General features: G+C 55.6%; 7 protein-coding genes across 13 annotated transcripts; all 7 read right to left on the reverse strand.

Annotated features, from left to right (window-relative positions):
• Window positions 1-2,198: 2,198 nt before the first annotated feature.
• On the reverse strand, window positions 2,199-7,852 carry ABB37_01544 (subtilisin-like serine peptidase; the record flags this gene model as incomplete). The annotated part of the gene is made up of 1 exon (XM_015798090.1): window positions 2,199-7,852. The coding sequence occupies exon 1, from the start codon at window positions 7,287-7,289 to the stop codon at window positions 2,199-2,201; it is 5,091 nt and encodes a 1,696-aa protein (XP_015663610.1). The 5' UTR covers window positions 7,290-7,852.
• Window positions 7,853-8,972: 1,120 nt separating this feature from the next.
• On the reverse strand, window positions 8,973-14,361 carry ABB37_01545 (subtilisin-like serine peptidase; the record flags this gene model as incomplete). The annotated part of the gene is made up of 1 exon (XM_015798091.1): window positions 8,973-14,361. Exon 1 carries the CDS (start codon window positions 14,067-14,069, stop codon window positions 8,973-8,975), a length of 5,097 nt encoding a protein of 1,698 aa, XP_015663611.1. The 5' UTR covers window positions 14,070-14,361.
• Window positions 14,362-15,163: 802 nt separating this feature from the next.
• Window positions 15,164-16,922, reverse strand: ABB37_01546 (putative Serine hydroxymethyltransferaseserine hydroxymethyltransferase; the record flags this gene model as incomplete). 4 transcript variants are annotated; one of them, XM_015798095.1, is made up of 1 exon in its annotated part: window positions 15,164-16,922. In XM_015798095.1, exon 1 carries the CDS (start codon window positions 16,598-16,600, stop codon window positions 15,164-15,166), a length of 1,437 nt encoding a protein of 478 aa, XP_015663615.1. In that variant the 5' UTR covers window positions 16,601-16,922. The 4 variants fall into 4 exon arrangements, with proteins under 4 accessions (XP_015663615.1, XP_015663614.1, XP_015663613.1 ...); XM_015798094.1 differs by having other exon boundaries at window positions 15,164-16,855; XM_015798093.1 differs by having other exon boundaries at window positions 15,164-16,796.
• Window positions 16,923-17,380: 458 nt separating this feature from the next.
• On the reverse strand, window positions 17,381-18,137 carry ABB37_01547 (putative mitochondrial hypothetical protein; the record flags this gene model as incomplete). The annotated part of the gene is made up of 1 exon (XM_015798096.1): window positions 17,381-18,137. The coding sequence occupies exon 1, from the start codon at window positions 18,113-18,115 to the stop codon at window positions 17,381-17,383; it is 735 nt and encodes a 244-aa protein (XP_015663616.1). The 5' UTR covers window positions 18,116-18,137.
• Window positions 18,138-18,804: 667 nt separating this feature from the next.
• ABB37_01548 (putative mitochondrial hypothetical protein) lies at window positions 18,805-20,113 on the reverse strand (the record flags this gene model as incomplete). Of its 4 annotated transcripts, none has more annotated exons than XM_015798100.1 (1): window positions 18,805-20,113. In XM_015798100.1, exon 1 carries the CDS (start codon window positions 19,597-19,599, stop codon window positions 18,805-18,807), a length of 795 nt encoding a protein of 264 aa, XP_015663620.1. In that variant the 5' UTR covers window positions 19,600-20,113. The 4 variants fall into 4 exon arrangements, with proteins under 4 accessions (XP_015663620.1, XP_015663619.1, XP_015663618.1 ...); XM_015798099.1 differs by having other exon boundaries at window positions 18,805-20,108; XM_015798098.1 differs by having other exon boundaries at window positions 18,805-20,053.
• Window positions 20,114-20,530: 417 nt separating this feature from the next.
• ABB37_01549 (hypothetical protein) lies at window positions 20,531-22,888 on the reverse strand (the record flags this gene model as incomplete). Its single annotated transcript, XM_015798101.1, has 1 exon — window positions 20,531-22,888. Exon 1 carries the CDS (start codon window positions 22,604-22,606, stop codon window positions 20,531-20,533), a length of 2,076 nt encoding a protein of 691 aa, XP_015663621.1. The 5' UTR covers window positions 22,607-22,888.
• A 1,355-nt stretch (window positions 22,889-24,243) lies between these two features.
• ABB37_01550 (Surface antigen-like protein) lies at window positions 24,244-25,776 on the reverse strand (the record flags this gene model as incomplete). Its single annotated transcript, XM_015798102.1, has 1 exon — window positions 24,244-25,776. One exon carries the CDS (start codon window positions 25,774-25,776, stop codon window positions 24,244-24,246), a length of 1,533 nt encoding a protein of 510 aa, XP_015663622.1.
• Between the last annotated feature and the right edge of the window lie 1,365 nt (window positions 25,777-27,141).

Genomic DNA, 27,141 nt, shown 5'->3' on the forward strand with positions numbered 1-27,141 from the left:
TCGGGAAAAGAAAATCAGAGAGAGGAATGCTCGAAAGACGTACCGAGAAAGCGGTAGAGAACGTTGCTTGACAACAAAGCGACGCACGCGATTATGCTGTTGTCATCAACAAAAGCGTGCACTGCATACAAAGTGGAGGTGAACCACTTTCGACGGCGCTCTCTCTCTCGTTGGGATTGAGAGCAGCTCTGCAAACAGCATCCATCTTGCGAAAGCTAAGGAAAACAGCAGCGACGAAAAGACGCCCACTTACTTTGATGCCCGCCACGTTCACGAAGTGAGCCAGTCAGCATTTCGCTTGATTGGCAGTGGTTCGCCCTTCAACTTCAATATAGGTTCTTATTATTTATATTATTATGACACACACAGACAACAAAAGACAGTAGTTTCATCACCTACTTCACGTTGACAGCTAGACTAAACTTCGTACCAACCCATGAAAACGGAAGTCACACACACACACAAAACGGGGGAACGCCACTTCAAGCACACTACGCCAAGAGTGACTTCAAGCAAAGCAGCTGCGCACAACACGAAGAAATGGACGGAGGAGAGAGCCAAGACGAAAGAAACAAGAAAATGGATTTTGTGTTTCAGAATAGCGAAACGGGAGAACTAATCAAAGCAGGAGAGCGAAAATAGATATATGTTATATATATGTGTGTGTGTTTCTTTTGTTAATTTTTGTATCTGCTCGTAACGTCATGCCGTTGACGCAACGTACTTCAACCGCAGGCGTAAAGAAAAAGAGGCATCCTTAGAACGGTATATATTTGATGCGCGCGCCCTTGACAATGAAACAGGAAAAGGAAAGAGAGAGCCACGCATCAACAATGTGAACGGGAAGATGAAGATGAAAAAAGAAAGCATCGAAATAATACCACCCGCGGCATCAACAAAACATATACATAAACTTGAAAGAGAGGAGGGGGGGATGAAACAAGGTTGGGAGATGAGAAAAATAGGCGTGATGTCGAGTCTTTCTCGTGCATCAGAGAAAATGACGAGCGAGACGACTACTAAAAAAAAAAGGGGGGAGCGGGGAATAACGCAGTCGAGCGAGTTTCAACCACAGTGTAGAACGCGGCCAACACACACAGAATTACGGCAGAATGCAAATCGATACTGGAACGGTTACTCAGGACACACACAACCACAAAAGACTACAAATGCCTTCCATTCCAATTCAAGAGACATCCGTTCTCACGTTCAATGATGTTCTCCCCTTTCGCCTCATCCCACCGTGTCCGACCCTCTCGACGTGTTAAAAGCATATCCCAACCGAAAGTACTCTAGTTGATGCTTGCGACTCCATACGCATAATACGAAAAGACAACTACGATAGCCGACGATTCAGCGAAGCAAGCAACAAAGCCAGAAGGGAAAAAAGAAACCAAAAAAAGACAAATGGGAAACACAGCACTTCACCATTTATTGTTGCCACACCACCCGCGGAGCCATCACCACTGTAACGCGACACTGGGTATGTGTAGCACACCAACACCCGTAAAAATAAGTCTGTGACGCGGGTATTCTACTGTGCTTCAACCGAACAGCAGGAGGTATTCGTGTTCATTGCGTACATCGTGCACCCATCTCCTTCCCACCGCAGGCACAGCGAGTAGTCAGGAATGAGACAATGAAAATAATAATAACAATACTTTGTTACAGCAGAGAGTAAAAAAACAAAGGAACATCAACAGCGGGATGGTAGGAGCACCAAAAGAAACCGACAAAATACAATAAGCAAAGTCTACAAGCGTTTACACGAAAGGCGTGAAACACTATACATACAGTTTTAGCGTTCTACTTTGTGATTTGTGAGGAGGAGCAAAAAAGGGGAAAAAAAGTTGCTCTAGCACCGCAGCGTTTACGTCCTCCTTTTCATCTACATCGCAATGAGTGTCATACACAAGAAAAGGAAAAGAAAAGAACGTCCAGAGAACAGCGGAAAACAAATTCGTTTCCGGTGCGGGCACCAACGACAAATAACCGCCATCAGCATAAAAATGCGCCACATCAAGTTCGACGCGTCGGAACCGCTCCAGTTTTAGCAGCCCAGTTGCGGACCGTCAAGGAAACCCTCCTCGCAGTCCCCACACAACTGTTCCACGCAGAACCAGAGCGCGTCTTCGTAGCACCAAGAAAAGATGAGAGTTGCGGAACGCCCCCGCTACTGCTAAGGTGCCGTGCCCCGCTCAGTGCGTCAGGATCTTGTTGGCGTGCGGCCCCAGTACGCCGTTCGCACCGTACATGATCAGCACCGCGATGGCAGCCAGCACCGCGCACACAACGCACAGCAGGCTGGAGAGCGTCCAGTGCTGGTACGCCTTCATCGGACCAAAGGCGGCCACAGCGCCTATGAAGAGCACACCCGCAATCAGGATCAGCAGATGCAGCGTGATGCTGATCTGGCCACAGCGCTTCAAAGGCGTCAGCTCAGACGCGTCAAACATGATCGAGATGACGATCACAGTCACCGCCGAAGTGCACACCGCCGACGCAGACCGCAGAAGCGCACCCTGGACAGCGGCGCGCCGCGTCACGTCTTTAGCGAAGAGGTGCGACGTCGTCGTCTGCAAATAGTCGAAGTAGCCGCTGCAGAAGTGCACCACGTACTCCACGCCGATCGGCACCGTGCAGCTGATGCACACCTGCAGCACCGCGTCCACGTCCCAGCTGAATATCATGCACACCGTCAGCGACCCGAAGCACACGATCGCAGCCACCATCGTCGCAGCCGCGGCCGTCGTCACGCTCACGTAGTACACCAGCAGGAATACAAACGTCACGGCAAGGCCGATGCCCACGGAGAACCACAGGCTCTGCAGCGCGCCGACCCTCGCAACCGCGGGCTGGAAGACAGTGCTCGTGAACGAGACAGACACGTCGTTCGTCTTCGCAAACGTGTGGAATGGCCCGATGAGGTACTTCTCAATCCAATAGTAATAGGACACAATCAGCTTGGAGGTGCTCTCGCTGTTCACTATTGTACTCTCTACGCGATAACGGATGTGTAGTAGTTTTACCGGCTCTCCATTAGAATTCAAGGAGAAAACCGCCTCGCTCAATCGGCCGTTCGCAACTGCAAAGCGATAAAACGAGGTGATGCTATCCATGCTGTAGTGCGCGGAAACGCTAAGGTAATCCTCGAGGACACTCTTCGCTTGGGAGCCCGTTCCGTCGGACGCGCGCACCGTCGCCGCAATGGTGGCCACCACCTTGCACCAGTTCTCGTTGTTCTCGATGGTGCGTACGGCGGTCAGGTCAAAGAGGTAGTCCACGTAGACGGGCTGCGCAGTGCTCGCGCCGGTGCATTTGCCGTCGCCACCGCACACACCGCACGCGTCGTACACCTTGCCGCTGCCGGGAATGCCGTCACACCCGCGGCACAGCCCGTTGCCGCCGCACACACCGCACGCGTCCGTGCGCATCGCGGCGCTCGCGGACACGTACACAAGCCCGTTGCACCCCAGCACCGTCCCGTCCTCCTGGCACGTCGCACCCTTCGGCGCAAGGCACGCCCCGCACGTCTCGCCAGACCACACGCCCGGGTACTTGCACGTGCAGTCCAGCGGCGACGTGTCGTTCTTCTCGCGTGCAAGGCCGCAGTACGGCGCCCCCGTGGGCCCCGTGTACCACCAGCAGTCAACGTTCGCCAGGCAGCTGTCCCGGTTAGCCGCCGAGCTGCACGCCGTCGTCGTGCCCGTCGTCCCCGTGCGCTCGCACGCGCTGCACATCGTCTCCGGGATCGTGTTCACATTCGTCGCATCGTCGTGCTGCACGCACGCGTTCGCGATGCACGTCCGCACGTTCCACAGGCTGTAGTCCGGAGTCGTCACGTCGGGGCACGTGCCGCGCAGCGTGCAGTTCCCCGCGCACGTCTCGCACCGCGGCCCAACAAACGCGCCGACGCACTCGCACTCGCCCGTCGCGCCGTTGCACATGCCGCCGTTCATGCAGTCACACACCTGGCACGTCGCACCGCGCCAGTGCCCCACGCAGGCGCACATCGCCGCTCCCGTCGGCGACTCCGCAGCGCTCAGCAGCGATCCACGCCCGCCGCACTGGCTCGACACGTTGCAGTGCGTCCCCGACCAGCCCGCGGCGCACCTGCAGCGCTGCGTCGCCGCATCCAGCGTGCCGTGCGACCCGCAGTCGACGCCCTGCGCCTCGCACGTCGCACCGCTGTAGCCCGGGTCGCACTGGCACTGCGCCGTGTACTGATCGCACGTCCCATGCGCGCCGCACCGGCTCGTCGCGGGACACACAGTGGTGCAGGTTTCACCGACCGGGATCAGCAGCCCACTCACCGCCCAGTCGCAGTACGAACAGTTTCGCGTAACACTGCACGTGCACATCGTCGGCGTCAGTGCACCCGGCACGCTGCAGCCGCCGCAGTGGTCCAGAGTGGCACCGCCGTCTACCGTGCCAGCACAGTCCACGCACGCGTTCGTGCCGTTGCACACGCCGCACGAGTCAACGTACAGGTTCATCTGCGCACCGTTTGCAGGAGAGCATGCTGCAATATCGGTAGCGTTTGCCTGCCGGTAATCTTGAGCAGATCGGTAGTAAGGAGCGCAGAAGGTGCAGTCGCCACGCTGACCGAAGGTATCGTCCATCGCTGCAAATTTAGCTGCCGTTGCCTCTTGGCCCGCTATGAGCGTGTTGGGCAGACCGCCCGCCTTGATGAAAGACCCTGCCACGCACAGCGCAATGAACATCGCGAAGAGCAGCACAAGCAACACGTAACGCACACGGTAGACGGCTGGAAGGAAATAGGCCAGCAAGAAGCGTTCGAAGAGTGAATAGCCGTCTCGCTTCACCTTGCGTCGCAACAGTCGCTGCATGCGCTCGTCAGGCTTCTCGTCTTCCACTTTACCGAACATGCCGCAACAACGCGACCGCCGTACATCGTCGCGGTGCATCCACCGATACCGCAGTTTGGCAAGTCCGAAGCCGGAAGGGCCACCTGTCAGCCGAGGACCAGCAGACGACGGAGCGGCAGTTGCACCAAAAGGGGCAGCGGCATCGTCCTCCAAGTTCAGCGGGACGACTCGTACGCCGGTGTCGACGACCATGTTTGGGTCGTGGGCCCGTACGATATTTCGCACCGCCAGAGGAACGAGTGAGGCGGTTCGGTTGTTAGAGGTGGTTTCCACCCCGATGCGCGTGCCAGCTTCACGCCAGAGCTCCGCAAAGGTCGCCGCCTCGGCGTCGCTGCCGCCTTGGTTGGCTAAACTTTCTATACGGGGTGCCACCATCTCCCCGTTGTTGCTCTGTGCGGGCTGCCCCAGAGCGCTGCACAAACCAGCCCAGCACTCCTCACTGCGTTCGACGTAGACAGGGGGGATGTGGATGAGGTCGGAGGGTAATACCATGCGGGGGTTGTAGTACAGGTTGGGGCCATTGCCGCCAGCGCCGGCCTCGTCGGCGAGCGGGTTTGCGTCTCCCACCTGCAAGAAGTCCTGTAATTGAGCAGCAGCAAGTTCAACGTCGTTCGACTGTTTTCCTTCCACCACCAGTTGCTTCGTCTTCTGCACCTTGTGCATGGCACCAACGATGTCACGACGCGCAGCGCGAAATTTATCGTATCCGGTGCGCGTTTCTACTCGAATGAAATCCTTGAAACCGTGAAACTCCCGCTTGTTGACTCCACAGTTAGCACCGATGCGGGCCTTAATCAAATCTTCGTCGATCCAGTAGGGTTTCTCACCGTCTGCAACGTTTTCCTGCACGACGCCGAGCAGGTTCACCATGTGCTCCGGGCGCCGGCACCCCTGCATCGCAGCGTTCAGCACGTCGTTCTGCTTCTGCAGGTTGCGTCGCTTGTTCGCGAAGTACATGTGGTGGAACACAACAAGCGCGGGCGTCGACAGCACGACGCAGTACATGTTCCACAGCAGCGCGATCATCATGAACACGCTGAACTGCACCACCGAGTTGAACAGCGACGTCGTGTTGATGGCGAAGATGACGATGGCAAGCACATCCGCGATCCACACGCCAATCGACACGCGCCGAATCGTGAAGCACAGCCGCTGTGCAACGCTCAGGTTGTTCTGCCGGCCCTTCGTCGCCATGACACCGCTGTACACAAACATGTCGTAGAAGCTCAGCGTCCCGTGCATGCAGAACGTCGTCACCCAGATGATCGCGGAATACGTCGTCAGCGGCAGAGTGCGGTAGATGAGAGCGTACAGCCCGACGGTCGCCATGTACACGATCATGGTTTGCGCCACCGTGTACAGGCCCACCACGAAAGTACGGCAATGCCACCAGCTGAACACAAAGCAGATGACGGCAGCCACGCCAACCTTGAAGCCCTCTTTCCGCCCTGCAATCTCCATCAGCAGATTTTGCGACGTTCCACCGCCGAGGTAGAGTTTTGCGTAGTACATGTTGACTGACTCCGTTAGATACCTGGTTGCCTTGGGGAGGAACTTTTGCATACGGTCCAGGTACAGCTTTCGGTTCTCCCCTCTGGTAGAGGCGAAGGTGTACTGCGAGCGCAGCTGACGGGCCACAGGGTTCAGTGTGGAGAAGTTGTTGTCGAAGAACCACCCGTAGCTGGGATTCGAAAAGAGGCGAGGAAGGCCGTCAAGTTGGTAAACGTCACCGCTGCCGTCCATGTTCCACGACGTCCCGTTCCACACCGGGAAGACGTACTGCGTTACACTCGACACAGGCACACAGGTGGGATAAACGTTGTTCACCACACCGCCACGCAAGTCGTTCGTAAAACACACATCCTCGTAGAATTCTTGTTGCGTGATCATCTTCTCAATGACGCGGTACATCGCGATGTTGGACGGGCTAAGCATGTTGGACATTTCAGCACGTTTGTCATCGCTGTAATTATACTGCTTCTGTGCCTTGAAGACTGCCTCGAGGTCAATGACGGCGCGCAGCTCCAGTGTATCCTTCACGATGGCGCGGTCGTGCTTGAGGTTCACGCTGCCCGCCAGCAAATCTGTCCCACTTAGAATCCGTGCCCAATCATCTAGCACCGAGTTGATTTTCAATGCGTCGCTGCGGATAGGAATGGTGGAGCGGATCTGGAAGTCGTCCAACGAGTACGACATATCAGAAGTGATGAGCACACACCCGACCATGAAGAAGGCCAACGGCAGCAAAAACGTCGCGAGCATCAAGATGGGGTAGTTGCTGATGAAGCGCCCAAACTTGTGCGTCGGGTAGCGCTTTCCTTCCACGCCGACATCCTCACTGTTGATCGCGGGAGATGTGTCGGTCGTGTAGACCTTCTGCTTCAAGTGGAAGAACCGCATCGTTTGAGAAGCTGGTAGAAAAAAAAAAAGGTTGCGCTTGAGAAATGTCGTTTGTTTAGCTATTTGCTGCTCGTACGCTTCACACGACGGAGCACCTCCACACAGACAAAATGGCAAGAAACTTTTTTTCTTCTTCCTTCTTTAGTGATATCAATGAGAATGAAAACAATAATAATAAAATAAAGATCACGATGGAATACCGGCCAGGCACTCCTGCCTCGAGAAACAACGTGTGTGCTATATATTTTTTGGGGAGTGGGCTTCAAAAACGACGTTAGACATGAACTCTTCTTGTTGCTGTTACTGGGCGGTAGACTGTGACGATGCAGATATGAAGGCAATGAGGAAAGATAATGAAGAAAACCAAAGAAGGTCAAGGCTTTGAGAGAACAAAGAATTCAACGACAGCTTCTACGGCACAATATACATAGGAGAGAGCACCGCAATTGAAAGATGGGTGCTTCGAAGTAAAATAACACGGAGGTAGAAGACCAAGCTGAGGAGCTGCGAACTCGTGTTCGACGTTTCCTTTGCCGCCAAACAGTGTCCACTACCTATGCGTCTCCAGAAAAGCGGGACCGCAAGCGAGCAGGCAAGGGTGATTTGTAGGTAGAAGGAAGTAATAAGTGTTGTAAAAAAAAACAAAAGTGGAAATGATAGGGAACGGTAAAGCAGCATATGGATGACGCTCCAAGCCGAGGCGCACCACGACAGCCTTTTTTCATTGTTTCATTTATCTTGTTGCTGCTGTGCATATGTAGCACGCCGCAGAGACAGTTACGAAGCTTTACAGCGAACGCTGAAACCTCTTCGGACTACTTTCATATTCTCGTTGTGTCAACTTCGAGACTCACAACCACCACACATTCACATTCACGTGTTTGAATGAAAAGGAAAAAAAAACATGAACAACAACAACACAGAAGAACACTATAACCCTCAAATACAATAAGGGCATAAGGAGACGGAACATGGATATAGACATATACGTAACTGAATACATGGTCGCGCTTCGCGTTTTCCGTATATCACATAGGCGACAAGTGCATCGCCTTACATGCAGCACCGCTGACAGCAAAACTTGAGAAAAGCACTACTGCTCTGCACAACAGCAGCAACAGAATCAAATGAACATAATCTGACAAAAAAAAAACGGCCTTTGTACAAAGCGAAACAGTTTGTAACGCCAATATATCTGCAAATCCCGTAGACGACGGAACTTGACAAAAAGAGGGAAGTTTGGGAAAAAGGGAGAAGAGAGAAAAGCACACACACAAGGAAACTATGCACATGTAGTTAATAATGGGACATTGGACACAACGATGGAATGAAAAGCGGTGGATGCGTCACGCAATAACAATACACACACAATTTTCAAAAGAAAGAAAAAAATCAAAGAAGTTCTCGGTGTTATCATTTTTCTTTTCATTATTATCGGGGTATTTTTCTTACACCGATAGATGATAGCACAGAACATTCATCGTACGTACACGACAACAGAATACATATCTACCCTTAGACACATTTTAAGCTGTGTAAAGGAGAGAGAAAAAAATGGGGGCTGGCTGTAAAATCCGCCGAGCGCGATAACTCACAGAATTCATTTCGTGGGAAGAATATAGAAACGCGTATCAACAGCCTTCTGTTTTTTTCACCTATGAAAGTTGGCGTTGTCCGCTCTATTCAGCGCGTCAGGATCTTGTTGGCGTGCGGCCCCAGTACGCCGTTCGCACCGTACATGATCAGCACCGCGATGGCAGCCAGCACCGCGCACACAACGCACAGCAGGCTGGAGAGCGTCCAGTGCTGGTACGCCTTCATCGGACCAAAGGCGGCCACAGCGCCTATGAAGAGCACACCCGCAATCAGGATCAGCAGATGCAGCGTGATGCTGATCTGGCCACAGCGCTTCAAAGGCGTCAGCTCAGACGCGTCAAACATGATCGAGATGACGATCACAGTCACCGCCGAAGTGCACACCGCCGACGCAGACCGCAGAAGCGCACCCTGGACAGCGGCGCGCCGCGTCACGTCTTTAGCGAAGAGGTGCGACGTCGTCGTCTGCAAATAGTCGAAGTAGCCGCTGCAGAAGTGCACCACGTACTCCACGCCGATCGGCACCGTGCAGCTGATGCACACCTGCAGCACCGCGTCCACGTCCCAGCTGAATATCATGCACACCGTCAGCGACCCGAAGCACACGATCGCAGCCACCATCGTCGCAGCCGCGGCCGTCGTCACGCTCACGTAGTACACCAGCAGGAATACAAACGTCACGGCAAGGCCGATGCCCACGGAGAACCACAGGCTCTGCAGCGCGCCGACCCTCGCAACCGCGGGCTGGAAGACAGTGCTCGTGAACGAGACAGACACGTCGTTCGTCTTCGCAAACGTGTGGAATGGCCCGATGAGGTACTTCTCAATCCAATAGTAATAGGACACAATCAGCTTGGAGGTGCTCTCGCTGTTCACTATTGTACTCTCTACGCGATAACGGATGTGTAGTAGTTTTACCGGCTCTCCATTAGAATTCAAGGAGAAAACCGCCTCGCTCAATCGGCCGTTCGCAACTGCAAAGCGATAAAACGAGGTGATGCTATCCATGCTGTAGTGCGCGGAAACGCTAAGGTAATCCTCGAGGACACTCTTCGCTTGGGAGCCCGTTCCGTCGGACGCGCGCACCGTCGCCGCAATGGTGGCCACCACCTTGCACCAGTTCTCGTTGTTCTCGATGGTGCGTACGGCGGTCAGGTCAAAGAGGTAGTCCACGTAGACGGGCTGCGCAGTGCTCGCGCCGGTGCATTTGCCGTCGCCACCGCACACACCGCACGCGTCGTACACCTTGCCGCTGCCGGGAATGCCGTCACACCCGCGGCACAGCCCGTTGCCGCCGCACACACCGCACGCGTCCGTGCGCATCGCGGCGCTCGCGGACACGTACACAAGCCCGTTGCACCCCAGCACCGTCCCGTCCTCCTGGCACGTCGCACCCTTCGGCGCAAGGCACGCCCCGCACGTCTCGCCAGACCACACGCCCGGGTACTTGCACGTGCAGTCCAGCGGCGACGTGTCGTTCTTCTCGCGTGCAAGGCCGCAGTACGGCGCCCCCGTGGGCCCCGTGTACCACCAGCAGTCAACGTTCGCCAGGCAGCTGTCCCGGTTAGCCGCCGAGCTGCACGCCGTCGTCGTGCCCGTCGTCCCCGTGCGCTCGCACGCGCTGCACATCGTCTCCGGGATCGTGTTCACATTCGTCGCATCGTCGTGCTGCACGCACGCGTTCGCGATGCACGTCCGCACGTTCCACAGGCTGTAGTCCGGAGTCGTCACGTCGGGGCACGTGCCGCGCAGCGTGCAGTTCCCCGCGCACGTCTCGCACCGCGGCCCAACAAACGCGCCGACGCACTCGCACTCGCCCGTCGCGCCGTTGCACATGCCGCCGTTCATGCAGTCACACACCTGGCACGTCGCACCGCGCCAGTGCCCCACGCAGGCGCACATCGCCGCTCCCGTCGGCGACTCCGCAGCGCTCAGCAGCGATCCACGCCCGCCGCACTGGCTCGACACGTTGCAGTGCGTCCCCGACCAGCCCGCGGCGCACCTGCAGCGCTGCGTCGCCGCATCCAGCGTGCCGTGCGACCCGCAGTCGACGCCCTGCGCCTCGCACGTCGCACCGCTGTAGCCCGGGTCGCACTGGCACTGCGCCGTGTACTGATCGCACGTCCCATGCGCGCCGCACCGGCTCGTCGCGGGACACACAGTGGTGCAGGTTTCACCGACCGGGATCAGCAGCCCACTCACCGCCCAGTCGCAGTACGAACAGTTTCGCGTAACACTGCACGTGCACATCGTCGGCGTCAGTGCACCCGGCACGCTGCAGCCGCCGCAGTGGTCCAGAGTGGCACCGCCGTCTACCGTGCCAGCACAGTCCACGCACGCGTTCGTGCCGTTGCACACGCCGCACGAGTCAACGTACAGGTTCATCTGCGCACCGTTTGCAGGAGAGCATGCTGCAATATCGGTAGCGTTTGCCTGCCGGTAATCTTGAGCAGATCGGTAGTAAGGAGCGCAGAAGGTGCAGTCGCCACGCTGACCGAAGGTATCGTCCATCGCTGCAAATTTAGCTGCCGTTGCCTCTTGGCCCGCTATGAGCGTGTTGGGCAGACCGCCCGCCTTGATGAAAGACCCTGCCACGCACAGCGCAATGAACATCGCGAAGAGCAGCACAAGCAACACGTAACGCACACGGTAGACGGCTGGAAGGAAATAGGCCAGCAAGAAGCGTTCGAAGAGTGAATAGCCGTCTCGCTTCACCTTGCGTCGCAACAGTCGCTGCATGCGCTCGTCAGGCTTCTCGTCTTCCACTTTACCGAACATGCCGCAACAACGCGACCGCCGTACATCGTCGCGGTGCATCCACCGATACCGCAGTTTGGCAAGTCCGAAGCCGGAAGGGCCACCTGTCAGCCGAGGACCAGCAGACGACGGAGCGGCAGTTGCACCAAAAGGGGCAGCGGCATCGTCCTCCAAGTTCAGCGGGACGACTCGTACGCCGGTGTCGACGACCATGTTTGGGTCGTGGGCCCGTACGATATTTCGCACCGCCAGAGGAACGAGTGAGGCGGTTCGGTTGTTAGAGGTGGTTTCCACCCCGATGCGCGTGCCAGCTTCACGCCAGAGCTCCGCAAAGGTCGCCGCCTCGGCGTCGCTGCCGCCTTGGTTGGCTAAACTTTCTATACGGGGTGCCACCATCTCCCCGTTGTTGCTCTGTGCGGGCTGCCCCAGAGCGCTGCACAAACCAGCCCAGCACTCCTCACTGCGTTCGACGTAGACAGGGGGGATGTGGATGAGGTCGGAGGGTAATACCATGCGGGGGTTGTAGTACAGGTTGGGGCCATTGCCGCCAGCGCCGGCCTCGTCGGCGAGCGGGTTTGCGTCTCCCACCTGCAAGAAGTCCTGTAATTGAGCAGCAGCAAGTTCAACGTCGTTCGACTGTTTTCCTTCCACCACCAGTTGCTTCGTCTTCTGCACCTTGTGCATGGCACCAACGATGTCACGACGCGCAGCGCGAAATTTATCGTATCCGGTGCGCGTTTCTACTCGAATGAAATCCTTGAAACCGTGAAACTCCCGCTTGTTGACTCCACAGTTAGCACCGATGCGGGCCTTAATCAAATCTTCGTCGATCCAGTAGGGTTTCTCACCGTCTGCAACGTTTTCCTGCACGACGCCGAGCAGGTTCACCATGTGCTCCGGGCGCCGGCACCCCTGCATCGCAGCGTTCAGCACGTCGTTCTGCTTCTGCAGGTTGCGTCGCTTGTTCGCGAAGTACATGTGGTGGAACACAACAAGCGCGGGCGTCGACAGCACGACGCAGTACATGTTCCACAGCAGCGCGATCATCATGAACACGCTGAACTGCACCACCGAGTTGAACAGCGACGTCGTGTTGATGGCGAAGATGACGATGGCAAGCACATCCGCGATCCACACGCCAATCGACACGCGCCGAATCGTGAAGCACAGCCGCTGTGCAACGCTCAGGTTGTTCTGCCGGCCCTTCGTCGCCATGACACCGCTGTACACAAACATGTCGTAGAAGCTCAGCGTCCCGTGCATGCAGAACGTCGTCACCCAGATGATCGCGGAATACGTCGTCAGCGGCAGAGTGCGGTAGATGAGAGCGTACAGCCCGACGGTCGCCATGTACACGATCATGGTTTGCGCCACCGTGTACAGGCCCACCACGAAAGTACGGCAATGCCACCAGCTGAACACAAAGCAGATGACGGCAGCCACGCCAACCTTGAAGCCCTCGCCGTCGCATGCGATTTCCATCAACAGGGTCTGCGACGTTCCACCGCCGAAGTAGAAGTCCACGAAGTCAGGCTGAACTGCGTTTCCGCTGTTCACCCAGCTCATTATCCTGGGGAGGAACTTCTTCATGTGGCTTCGATACTTTTTACCGGAAACCCCCTTTGAGGAGGCGAAGGTGTACTGCGAGCGCAGCTGACGGGCCACAGGGTTCAGTGTGGAGAAGTTGTTGTCGAAGAACCACCCGTAGCTGGGATTGACGAAGATGCGCGGTAAGTAATCCAGTTGGTACACATCGCCAGTTCCGGTCATCCTCCACTCAAGGCCGTCCCACTCAGGATAAATGTACTGCGAAACGCTCGCCACCGGTACGCAGGTGGGGAAGTCGATGTTCGAGTTGCCATCGCGAAGGTTGTTCGTGAAGCACGCCTCCTCGTATCCGTTCTGCTGCGTGATGAGTCTCTCCGCCGCGTTGAATACTTGAAAAACATCCAAGGTGAGAAGGTTGCCTAAGCGCTCACGCGTTGCGTTATCGAGGTTGTACGCCTTTGCGTACTCCATCAGCTTTGGAAGGTTCACCAGCGCACGCAGCTCGGCGGTGTCTTGCACCAGAGAACGTTCGTGGTTCGTATCCAGCATCAGATTGAGAGTCTTTTCGCCGGTGAGCGCAACGGCCCAGTCGTTTAGCACCGCGTTGATCTTCAACGCGTCCCTGCGGACGGGAATGGTGGAGCGGATCTGGTAGTCGTCGAGCGTGCACTCCAGCGAGGACTGAATCTTCACGCAGCCGATGATGAAGAACACAAAGGGCACGAGGATGGTCAAAAACATGAAGCCTGGGTGGCGGGTGATAAAGCGGCCCAGCGCGTGTGTCGGGTAGCGCTTTCCTTCCACGCCGACGTCTTCTGACTCGTTGATCGCGGCGCTGTCGGTCGTGTAGACCTTCTGTTTTGATGAGAGAAGCCGCATCGTGAATGATGTCCGCGTAAACAAACAAAAAATGGATGCGTGAGGGCTTCCGTTAGATATGCATGCACATCAAAAGCAAAACGAAAATAAAAAGCAGTGAACGTAAAGGGGATTTAAGGTTTATCGCGGTAGTCAGTGTAACTAGACCCGTGTAGCTGGAGAACGAAGAGGGGAAAACAAGATTGTTCACTTGCGTCTTTTTCACATCGCCGAGCAACAGCAGCAAGAAAAAAAAAAGCAGAAGATGTTCACTACCAGACAAGGAGAGTTGGGGGAGTCTAAACTGAGCACCTTGAGATGGGCACTCAGAAAGACCGTTAGCAGTCAAGGAAGAAGAGAGGGCGAGGAAACGCAGTAGTGTGTAGGAGAGACATTCATGCGAAGAGGACAACGAACATACTTACGTGCATTTGTGTTGGCAGTTTTCCATTTCTTCCTTTCCGTAGACGGATATCGCGGGCCTTGCGTGTGTTGTTGTTGTTTTTCTCCTTTGGGAGGAGATACCTTCCTTTGCTCCTCTGTTAAATGGCATACGCACATACTGGCCTTCGCGCCTGCGTTGTTTCAGATACTTCTACGAATAGCGAACTACTGAAGCGTTGCTGCTACTTGGTGAAATAAGTAAGTGTATTTTTCTTCTTCATTTCGTTTTCAGATGTATAGAAATAATAGAAGAGGATTGCGGTGGGCATTTCTCTATTTTTCCTTTTACTTTTGAGTTGTCGCTAGCACAACAAAAAACAAAACCGAGAAAAGAGAAAATAAGTTCTTCACACGTCCACCGAACGCTCACGTGCAAAACGAGCCTTCGTGGGAGTTGTGGATTGTACCCTACTGCGGCAGCAGCAACCTAAATCTTCACGCGCGGCGTCCCGCACCGTCAGAAGCGTCTCGTGTTCTTCGCTGGAAACCGTTGGCAAACCGACTGAGAACGCCAGATAGCAGAAAAGGCGTCGCTTTCTCTCTTCTTGCCGTTGCTCTCTTTCGCGAAGGTTTCGTTTTCGCCACTGCGCCTGCGCTGTGCCGTCAAGCTGCCTCCCTGTTCAGAGAGCCGTTGGGGGAGCTTCGGTTACGTATTTCTCTTATGCGACAGCCTAGTGGGTTGGGTACGGATTCTCTAGGCCAGGGTAAGGGAACTGCCGCCCAAAGGCCTTCACCTCTTCGCTCATCGCACGAACCGCCTGCGACTCGTGCGCGGCCTTAACGAAATCGGTCAGCTTCGTTGACCCAGCGGCCGCCTGCACCTCCTTCGAGAGCTGCACAGAGCGAATCAAGAACTGCGCCACCTGCTTAAAGTCCTCCTCGCTCAACCCCCGCGTGGTGAGGGCGGGCGTGCCGAGACGAATGCCGTGCGGCGCCTGCGCGCTCTTGTCCCCGACAATTGTGTTCTTGTTCGCGGTGATGCACGCCATGTCCAGCAGCTTCTCCACCTTGGACCCGGTAATTCCGTGGGGCCGCAGATTCCAGAGCAGAAGATGGTTGTCGGTGCCCCCGCTCACCAGGGCCTCGCCGCCCGCCGTCAGCGCGGCCGCGAGCGCCTTGGCATTCGCCTTCACCTGCTTCGCGTAGGTGCGCCACTCCGGCGACGTCACCTCCTTCAGCTGTGTTGCCACCGCCGCGATTTGGTGCATGTGCGGACCGCCCTGCAGCGTGGGAAACACGGCGTTGTTCACGGCCTCCTCCACGTTTACGGTCGTCTTGCCCTGCGTCACCTGCTTGCGGAAAAAGATGATACCGGAACGGGGCCCACGCAGGGTCTTGTGTGTCGTGGACGTCACGATGTCCGCGTACTCGAAGGGGTTGTTGTGCTCTTCTGCGGCGACAAGGCCGGAGAAGTGCGCCATGTCGACCATCAGGTAGGCGCCGACGCCGTCGCAGATTTCGCGGTAGCGCTTGTAGTCCCAGTCGCGCGGGTAGGCCGAGCCGCCGGCGATGATCAGCCGCGGCTTGTACACCTTCGCCAGCGTCTCGAGCTGTGCGTAGTCAATGAGACCGTCTGCGTCGAGGCTGTACGGCAGACTCTCAAAGAAGAGCGAGGAGGCCGAAATTCGCTTCGTCGCTGTGTAGAATCCGTGCGTGAGGTGACCGCCAGCGGGGAGGTCGAGTCCCATCAGGCGATCATGCGGCCGCAGCAGGGCCGTGTAGACGGCGAGGTTCGCGGGTGAGCCACTATAAGGCTGCACGTTGACGCCCCACACCGATTTGTCAAGACGGAAGGCGGCGAGGGCGCGGGCGATGCACAAGTTCTCTAACTCGTCGACCACCTCCGTGCCACCGTAGTAGCGGTTGCCCGGCAGGCCTTCCGCGTACTTGTTTGTGAAGATGGAGCCGAGGCAGTCCAGCACAGCACGAGATGTAAAGTTTTCCGACGCGATCAGCTCCAGTCCCTCGACCTGGCGGTCCATCTCCTTCTGCATCAGCTGGAATATCTCCGGATCATGCTCCTTGAGCCCGAAGTTGCCGGGCAGCGCGGCGACGCGCCCCCTCGATGCGGACGCCGCGCGGCAGATCAGAGAAGCACAGCGAAGCATTTTTCTGTTTGTGTCGTTTTGATAAAAACAAGTTGGGTGTTGAGTAGTCGAAGAGAAAAAAGGGCGAACGGATGCCACAGAGAAAAGAGAAAAACGGTGCTCCGCTGGACGGTTATCTGCCTCTCTTTTTAACGTGCACTTGGATCTTGAATCGAGGCAGAACTATGAAGCGATTGCCCGCGTCGCTGTTGTTGCCTCGCACACGCAAATAAAAAACCAACAAAAAGAAAGACGAACGAGAACGACAACAATGACTAAAGTTTGAGCAGCCGTGATCGAATCCGATCAGGAAAGACACGCGAACACGACGCAGGAGTTCATCTTGAAGAAAGGGGAGAAGAAGAGCGAGTCTATTCAGTTGCGGATCAGCAACGGCAGCAGGAACAATCGAAAAATAGCTCGGACTGAGTTGGCGTTGTCGCCACGACCGCAGCTCCGCAAACGCAGCAGGAGCACACACATCATCAGAATATTCGCTGAGTTAACCACGACAACTAATTTTGTTTTCCGTTCTGCCCTTTTTTCTGTCCCTCACGTGTATGTGACGCACAACACCACGAGTTAAAGAGGCACAGCGCACACCTTCAGCTCTCAGACATCAGTATCGTCTCCATGTTGACACACAAAAGGAAAAAAAACAACACATGGAGGCCAACAAACTGCGTTTCCCTCAAATACATGCACACCCACCGGCAGGCGAAAAAAAAAAACGTAATAAAAAGAGAGGGGCTCGCTTTGTCGCGCACCATCTTGTATCAGTGGTTGGATCGCCCTACAATACTATTCCGCAAGAAACGCTTTAATGTTCAACGTCTTGATAGGCAAATCCTTCGCGGAACGCAGCGTTCCCTGGTTGTGCATGGACTTCACACGGTTCACGAGTACCTTTCTATTCGACCAGAACGTGTCCTGGACCTTCTTGAACTGCATGTACCGCGTCTCCTCCTCCGCTTCCTTCATCTTCTTCGACATCCCTACCAACGAGCGATTCACGTTGATCCAGCGGCTGCGGTAGTCGCGAATGGCCTTGGTTTCCTCAAAGTCGGTGTACATATGCGGCTCGTCGTAATTGGTGCGTGGCCGCTGACGTTCACCGAAGGGCCACTCCACGCCGGCAAGGTGACACTGGTAGCGCATGGAGTGCAGTGTCCAGTAATTCGTGTACCAGCGGCCGACAACGCCCTCTGACTGCGCACGGATGCGTTGTGGCGGTCGGGCGACGTCGCACGTCTCGAAGCCCGCCGGCACCATCGCCAGCGCCGCCTGCAGCGCAGCGGGAGAGTAACGCTGGCGCAAGACAGGGTGGCCTTCCTTACCGAAGGCGCCCCAGCGGCTCTTCTGCAGCCACGACTTTTCGTTGTAGGTGGAGCGGTATCTCGGTTTGCCACGCTTGTTCCACCACATCGCATTTTGGATATTCAGCATCTCTGGAATGTACTTCACGGGCGTCGTCTCCGGCGCGATGCCGACGCCCGGCGTGGTGGCGAGCCGCACAACACTCCTGCGTAGCGCCATCCCCTATGCAGGAAAAAACCCCTTTTATATATAAAAAGAGTAAAATGAAGTCAACGAAGCGAGAGAAATAATTTAAAAACAAAGAAGAAAGAGCAGAAGTTTGTTGAGACAAGTACGCCGTGCGAAGAGCGCGCACCGTACCCCGCATACCCGTTGTTGCATCACCTCTCTCTCTCTCAGAGCCGGAAATGAGAGCCTTTTGTGGCGAGTACAACTGCAGAAGAGACAGGAGACCCCCACACACGGAGAAAAAAGCCCTTTAGTCCGGCTTTCACAATTCCACAACAGCACAGAAAGAACTAGACGGAGCAGTACCGTTTAAGTCCTTCTCGAAAAGTTAGATCGAATTACGACCCAGAAATATACATACCAAGGAAGCTAGGTTTCTGGGTGTGTTCTGCAGCTCCCCTTCTTCAGCTCATCAGCGGTTACAGAACATTTGTTCCTGTTGTTTCTTCTTTCTCTTTTTCTTCCCCGGCATCTTCCTAAAAAAAAAAACAAAGAAAGGATTTTTGTGCAGCAAAGCTGACCGTCGGACGAGAACGCACGCCGCCTCCGGTCAGAAACAAACGAAACAGAAAAAGAGATCAGTAAAGAACGCAAAAAGAGAAAGGGGAATAAAGAGAAAAAGCAGCTTCCTTGCATTCTTGTTTGTGCACGTGCGATGGCACGGCAGATGCGCGGACGGCTCACTTCGCAGCCGTTGCAGATGCGTTCTTGGTAGCCGTCGGCTCGGCAGAGCTCGCCGGATGCTTGCGTATAGTAGCCTTGAACCACGGATTAGGCTTCGCTGCGGCCTTCTTGGCAGTGGGCACACCGTCATCGAAGTTGGCGGGGTGCTGAACGTGTGCGTTGTAGTCAGCGTACGCAATCAGCTCATCGCCTTTCCACTTCTGCTCAGCATCACCACGGAAATAGTTCGTTTCTGGATCTGGTGCCCACGAGAACTTGTCGGGGTAGATGGAGTGCTTGTGGTACTTGCAGTCCATCAGCGACGGCTTGCGGATTTCGTCGAGGACAATGTAGCGCACGCCCCACGCCTCCATCATCGATAGCGCCTGGTCCTTCGGCATGTCGCGAAACAGCTGCTTGAAGGTTGGGTCGTTCAGCATGTTCGTCGAGGCAATCTCGTGGTCCCACGTGGTGCGGGTGTAGTTGCCCAGTTGGTCGAATTGCGCCCCCGCCATTTTCACCGTTCGAATGTCCACGTTGTTGCGGTGTACCTCAGGGTGCACGAACTGCGCACGCGTATGGTGGCGCTCGAGCAGAAATCGAGTGCCTCGTCGAACCGTCCCCTGTGCGCCGAACATCGTCCAGCGGTCATTGTAGTGCTGGAAAGAGCTGCCAAGGTAGCGGGCCCTCTTCTTTCGCTCCTTGATAGAGATCAGCATGAGTTCCATCCTGTCCGGCGTGAACTGCTTCAGTACACGCGGGAGAGTAGGATTCTGAAGCACGATGAAAGACGGGGCGGTGAGACGGAGCATCTTCGACGTGCGTGTGCGATGCACAAGAGGTGTTGTGTGCACAGAGAGAGATTAAAAAAAAAATAAGCTACTAAAAAGAAAGGCAGCAGCAAAAGCGGTGTTCTCTTTGCCCTGCCCTCCTCTCCATAATAATACTCAAGCGGAATTTTTCCTGCTTTTGCTTTTGCTATTTTTCTACAAGACGGCAAGGAAACGTTGTGTTGGCGTTGTGGAGTTTCTGCCCTGCCTCGTTGAACGGAGAGAGATGGTGTTTTTGTGTTGGGTGCTAAATACGGAAAAGAGAGAAAACAAAGTGCCAGATAGGCACCAGCGCTAGGAGACAAATAACTTCTACGAACGATGCTATATATATATTCGAGTGACTAGCCTAGAGTAGTGGAAGGGTCCCCACAGACGCCTGTTCAAGCGTGTCGAAAGATTGCTTTCTGCGAGACCTGCCGCGTCAGCTGTCTTCTTCAAGGAAACTAAGGCGCCAAGAAAAATAAATATATCGCTTGTTGAGAGCGTCCTGTGCTACATCGTTGCCATCAGAACAGCAGAAAGAGAGTTCAAAAAAAAGAACAAGAACAGGATTAAGAACGCGTGAAAACGTTAGCCAGCGAAGCGAATGGGGCGCACTTCGATGCAAACCGCTAATATAGACCCTGGGAAAGACCAGCCGTTTGGTGCTGCTGTGAAGTACTGCACGTTTGAGGAGGGGAAAGAGATGGAATGTGCTGATGCCTTTGATCTTCAGACAACTCTTCGTTTTACAAATCTGTTTTATTTTGATCGAATACAAAGACGCGATTGGGGAACTCCTACCGTCGCGCAATACACTGCACAAGAGCCGTTTGTGGTGTGACAACATTGTGCACACCTTCCAGATAAGAATTGCGTCTTCCCCTTTTTTACACGAGCTAAGAGCCGTCGAGGGTCTCTGCTAAATGGTTTAACGCCGGTAATTGCTGTTCGTGAACCGGAAGAACAGCTTGTACCTTCCTGTTTGGTCGAAGCTAATTCGCACCCCACCCCGGCGGGTGTCCCACTGCTTTTTGCGGATACGATAGGCGACATCCGCATACGGCGGACCCACGCTGAAGACCAGCAAACAGTACTGGTCATTCGGACCTTCCGGTGCGTCCTCGATGCGAAAGATGTGGCGCATATCGCGCTTCGTGTTGGCGAGCGCAGGGTAGAAGAGCGTGAATTCGTACCACATCTCGGTGCGTGGGGGCGGGTTCGTGCGGCTGTCGTAATGGGTTCGATTATATTGCGTCCACGAATACCCTGTCTTAACTTTGCAGAAGCGGTGCGGCTTCATGAGCGGCGCCTCACCGTCCCCGTTGTTTGCAGCGCTGTTGCGAGCACCGCCGTGCTGCCGAGACCGCGACGACGCTGATGCGGCTGCTGTTGCGGAGGACGAGTAGCGACCCGGGTGGGACAGGTAATAATCCATCACCTCGCCTTTATACACCTCCTCGTCCTCCTCGACGGTGTCGTTTTGCTGTTGAAGAAGTTTGTCGTAGTACGCGTCATCAGGTACATAGCTGGTCGGAAGCCCTGCCTCCATTTGGCCAGGCAACGCCGTCGCGGCGGCTGCAGTGGACAGCTGTTGCTGTTGAAGCTGTTCCTGCAAGTTCCGCTGCTGCACGATGAGCTCCGGCGGGTTCACCGAGGAGGACTGATCAAAGCGATGGAGGCGATCGCGAGCCACCATCAAGCCCAGTCGCGCGTACACCATCTTGTAATACTCCGGGTTAACACCTCTCAAGTGGCGACTGGCCTCCGCTGTCAGGCGTGGCGCCGACGTCGCCGTTGGAGAGGACACCGCGTCCTTTGAAGATGTCGGCGCAGGGCAGCGCGAGAGTGCCAGCACATCGGCTAGCAGCGCGGAGGATTTATACAGCTGGCGTGGTTGACGAGTCGGCGACGAGGGCAGCGCGTCATCCTCGGTGCTATCGTCATCCGCGTCACTGCGATACACCCCGTTCTCTGCTGCTGCGTACGCCCTGTCATCGGGGTCCGGCGCAGGCTCCTTTTTGACAGTGCTGCTGCTTTCGCCTTTGACCACAGAGAATGCGTTGGGTACGTTGTCGCGTGTGGGGATACCATCCGCTGCTTCTGCCGGTGGCGGTAGTTGGCCTTCGGCAACTGCTACCTTGCCGCTGACGGCGGTGCCGCGCGTGGCGCTGTAAAGCAGTAGCAGCAGTTCTCTCTCGTAGCGTGGTGGCATCTTAAACACGTGCAGACGTGCGCTGTGCAACGACAGTGCGTTCAGGAAAGCTTGGACGCGCACCCAGTACTCACACGCCTTGTAGAGCGTGGAGGCGAGCGCAAACTCCTCCGTTGGCGAGGGCGGCTCGGCCAGCTCCTCACCGGTCTCAGCGGATGTTGTCCCCACAGCGTCCACGGCGCCCTCACTCGTGACTTCTTCCTCCTCACTCTTGAAGCCGCCGTATCGCTCATCGCGCCCCTTGGCTGATCTATCCCACGCACCACCGTAGGCCTCATCATCGTCGTCGTCGTCGTCCATACGTCCGGCCCTCTCCGCTGCCTCCGTCAGCCACGCACCCAACGCGCCTCGCGCCTCCACAAACTCGTTGATCTCCTTCACGGCCGTCTGAATTTCCTCGGCGGTGTGCTCGGCCACGAGGGACTCGCACAGGGCCGGGAGCGATGCGTTGCCTTTCGCAAACAGCTGCGGCACGAAGACGCGCTCTACACTGGATGTGACAATGTTTTGGGCTAGGCGCAGGAACTGCGTGGGACCGGCTGCGCGACTGCAGTCGAGGTAGTGCATGCAGAAGCGGATGACCAGCACATCCATCGGTTTGGCGGTGCGCACCACCGCTTCCGCAGCGGACGACGACAGGGCGGCAACGCCCAGACTGCCCCTTTCCCCGGCAGCGCGCTGTTGGCGTTGCATGCGAACCCGCTCCACCGCACGCGCTGCCGTTTGACGCAGCAGCCCACCCAGGGCCTCGCACGCCTCCTCCTCGTCCGTCCTTCTTCGTTTAAAGCTCATTAGCCTTGCACAACTTCTTTTTGAAAGATGGAAATCTAGAGACCAAACTAAAGAAGACTACCAGTTAAAATGCAATACACGTAATAGATGTCTTCGTTGGAACCATTAGCAGCAAAGACGAAATAAGCGGAGGTGTATGTTGTCCGAGAAGAGAAACAATAGTTGAGGACAGATCTGGTAGCACGCAGCTTTCGTGAAATCGGAGCGTGTGCAGCACACTAGTACGCAGGTGTGGTTGAATAGCTGGAGGGGATACTTTTATCTCTTCGAGTTACGTCAACCTTCAACCGCGCACCCCGCGCGAACAAGTAAAACGCAAAAGGCAGAAAAGGCGAGGAGAAGAAAGAAGAGACAAGGGGGGAAGGAAAGTTGAGGCGCTTCAGGGTCCACACAGAGCAATGGCATACACAGATGCCGCCACGGGGCGATGACAGACAGACAAAGAGGTGAACCGCAAGAGGCAAGAAGATCTTTGACGCCGCCAGCTGAGGTGCGTCGTCAATGAGGCCTGTGCATACCAAGACAAGGAAACGTATGTTCCACCGCAGAAGAGTGTTGGTCATGTTGTTTGATTCACTTGCAGTGACAGTGGAAACCGAACATGCGCCAGAATAGAGAAGACACCCAGCAGGCCGAGTATTCCCTTCTCGTTTACCAAGAAGAAAAAAAATGAAAGAAAGAAATGCCATGACGCTGCTGAGTGTGGCGGTACCACCGGTAACAATGACCCGTCCAATTACGCGTGAAACAAGTCAGCCACAATTAAATGCGGCTGTTTTTCTGAAAGCAAAAAAAAACCAAGAGAAAACAACGACAATAATAATTAATAAACTGCATCCGTTTCGGAAAGCACCTGAAGCAACGCGGGCAGTGCCGCGAAGCCGCGTAACCCGCGAAGGCACGTCTCTACAAAACCGCGCTTCGTTGGAGTTCCACTTGTGCCGTTGTGTATGTCGCAGCGCAGAAAGAAAAAGAAAACCAGTAAAAACACATGAGGATGGAATAAGCAACAAAGAAAAAGCACAGGGAAGAAAAACGAAGTGAAGAATGAGTCTTTATACCGCAGTGCAGTGGTGCATGACCGCCCGTGGCGTCGAAAGCGTGCGGCGTTTTAGCCTGACTCCATGCGATCGAGCCAACGTCGCACGTCACGGTCGCAACACGCCGCTTCCCTTACTCTTCTTCAATTTTGCGTGAAACACAAGAAATACTTTTTGCGGGGCACGCATAGCGTCTTATACTCACAGCTGCTATGCGTACACATGTGGTCTTTTCGCGCACACACACACATATATACGTGTGTTTGTCGAGACCACGTAACAGAAAAAAAAAGCGAAAAGAAATAGATCTGGCGCACTTGAGTGACACACGGCAGGCAGACGGACCGATCAGCCTCCGTCAAACTAAAAAGGGGCGTATGCTAAGCCCGCAACGATGCGCATCACCCGGTGCCGTCCATCACCTCTCCGTCGTGCGGAGCCAATGCACCACACACGCCTGCACGTAATGAGAAAAAAAAAAAGGAGCTACGCTTTCCTTTGCGTGCACGCGAAGGCTTTTTCGTGTGTGTGTGTGCAAAGCGCGCAGATCGCTTCACAAAATGATGACATCCCTACCGTGTTTTTTTGTTTTCTTGCTCACCAACACATGTAGTTTAGTCCGGTGCAGCGGTTCGTCGCTGCGCACGTCGCGGCCGTCAGGCCGGAGTTCGCGCCGGCAGCGGCAGCCTGTAGCACCACGTTGTTCCTCCACGCCGTCGGCACGCACCCGCAGAACGCGTTGCCGCTCAAGTCGGCTGTCTCCAGCACCGGCAGCGCGGCCCACGAAGACGCAAGCACTCCTCTCATATGGGTCTGCGATAGGTTCACCACGCGCAGCGACAACATGCCCCGGCCCCAATTGGGCAGCCCACCGCACGCCTGCGTCTCGCTTAGATCAAGCGTCTGCAGGCTCCTCATCCCATTCCACGCGCTCGGCACGTAGCCACGCACAGACGTCTTGCTCATGTTCAGCGAGCGCAAGCGCTTCAGCCCAGCCCAGCTGTCCATGAACGCGCCGGTGAGGCCGCTGTTGTTCGACACGTCAAGTGACACAACACGCACAGCAGACCCGTCAAGACCGCGCAGCGGAGACAGTGTGCCTGCCAGACCACGACCGCGCAGGTCCGCAGTCACGTCGCCGTCCGCCGCACATGACACGCCGTCCCACGAGCAATAGTCATAGCCAGTCCACCCACTCAACTGCGATGGAAAAGCAGCAGCAATCTCAGACAGAAACAGACGCGTCGCCTGCTCGTCGTAAACAGGGATGGAGGTGGTCGTCGTGGCAGGATCCCGCGTGGCCGGTGTAAAGGTCGGCTGGGGAGCAGGATTCGTCGTCGTCGGTGGCGCGGTCGGCTGGGGAGCAGGCGTCGACGCAAAGTTCGGCGCGTAAGGACACGCCTGGCGATTCAAGCAGCGGCTCACGTAGCAAGTGGACGCATCGGACGCGGCAAGATTAGCGGCGGCGCTGGCCAGCACGGCGTTCCCACTCCACGACGTCGGTACACATCCGCAGAACGCGTTACCGTCGAGGTTCACATGCTGCAGCGCTGGCAGCTGCGACCACTCCGAGCGCAGCGATCCCTGGAAGTTGTTGTACGACAGGTCTGCAACGCGCAGCATTGGCATCTGCCTCCACTGCGGCAAGTCTCTGCACGCCGCAGTGTGGTGGATGTACACCTCCTCCAAGCTCGCCATGTTGCGCCACTCATTCGGAATGTATCCGTGCAGCGACGTGTAGCTCAAGTTCATCACGCGCAGGTTCGCCAAGTTCTTCCAGTCGCTCTCGAAGTCGCCGTGGATCCCAGAATTGTTCGACAGGTCGATCGACACCACGAGCGACAGCTCGCCGTCTTCGTCGTCCACCTCCGGCATTTCGCCAACGAGGCCGCGGCCGCTCAGGTTTACGGATACCTCGCCGTTTGCAGCGCATGATACGCCGCTCCATGTGCAGTAGTCAGACCCAGTCCACAGCGGCCTCAGCACGCGCCTGTACTCGTCGACGAACTCCATCAGGAAGTTCAGCGTCGCCTGCTGCGGAGTCCGCCTCCCGCGAGCATCCGCACCGCCGACAAGCAGCAGCGCCGCCATCAACACCAGCGCAAACAGACGCGAAGGCAACACGTGCATCTTGTTCGAGTATCCGTGTGGAAGTGTGCGTGATGGGAGGGCAAACACAAACGTTGAGGACAGACCTTGTAGTGCGCAACTTGCGAGAAATCGGAGAGCGTCGAGTAAGCTTGTGTGTAAGTATAGAGGTAAAGATAGAGATTGGTTTTGTTTTCTCTTTGGTTCATGTCGAACTTCAGCCGCACACACCGAACGCACAGGTATCACGCGGGAGGAGGGGGGAGGGAGGAGGAGAGGAAAAGTCACCACGAGTGTACGAAGGGACGTCGATGGACCTCCAGCGAGTTCATCTGTCGGCGCCGCGCACGTTTCCCGCACGTACACGCCAAAGGAATAACGACAAAAAAAAACTTTACGCGAAGAATATGAACATGATGCTCCATCCGTCGCAGCGACTCCTTTCCGGTTTCAGAAAACCAGTGCAGAACAGTGACCTTGTTGGTGCGGCGGCGGCAGCTCATCCGAGCGCACCTTCCTTAACCGTCACACCACGTCGTCAACTTGGTGAAAAGGTTTTTTAATTGTTTTCAGCTGGGGTCTTAACAGAAGGTTTCATCGACAACGCAAAGATACGCACTTGAGCCAAAACTGTATACAACGTGTACTTGAAACAAGCAACGAGGTTTTTTTCTTCTTCTTCTGATTCATGCGCTTTAGCACAGAAGCGGCTGTCTGCTCTTGCTGCTGTTAGAAAGAGCTTGCAGAACCTGCTCCCCGGCAGATAACCTAGTAGCGTGTAGTCGCAGCAGAGGAGAGGCGAATTCAACCACCGCAGCATTTCGCTGACCTTGCCTGTGCATTCAAGCCAAACGTTTCAAGAGAAGATTTCCGTGAACGCATCTTGTGGACGCAATGACGGTGTGCGGATGTGTTGTTCAGTCCAACCCCAATGGCTCGCCAAAAAGGGGGCGATTACTCCTACAAAGGAAGCAAAAGAAAATACTCTCGACACCGTCTGCGATTCAGTGTGTCTCACTTTTGGAAAGTTTCATGAGATATTGAGTTTAAGCCGCATTTTTTGGCTTTCTTCAGCAGAGTCCTTTGACGAGGCAGTACCGATCTGATCCGCGACCGCAGCACCATTCACAGCAAATGGCAGGAAAGCTTCCACGGTCTGCCGCGTTACGGGTTGCTGCTGTCTCTCCGGCTATTTGCTTGGAATGCTGCGTGACCTCCTCCGTCGACTCTGAGCTTGTCCTTCTGAGCTGGCGAGGATGGGTTTGTCGGAGCCGCCCCTGGGCTGGCGCTGCCAGGTTGAGGTCAGCGCCCCCATTTTCCTCTTCCGATGAAGTCGGCAGCACGGCTTCCTCTTTGCAGGGTGCGACGGCGCGTTCAGCCACAATGGCCGTGATTGCTGCTTCCTTC

The sequence above is a fragment of the Leptomonas pyrrhocoris genome (assembly GCF_001293395.1).
Source record: "Leptomonas pyrrhocoris isolate H10 chromosome Unknown, whole genome shotgun sequence".
NCBI classification, from domain to species: domain Eukaryota; phylum Euglenozoa; class Kinetoplastea; order Trypanosomatida; family Trypanosomatidae; genus Leptomonas; species Leptomonas pyrrhocoris.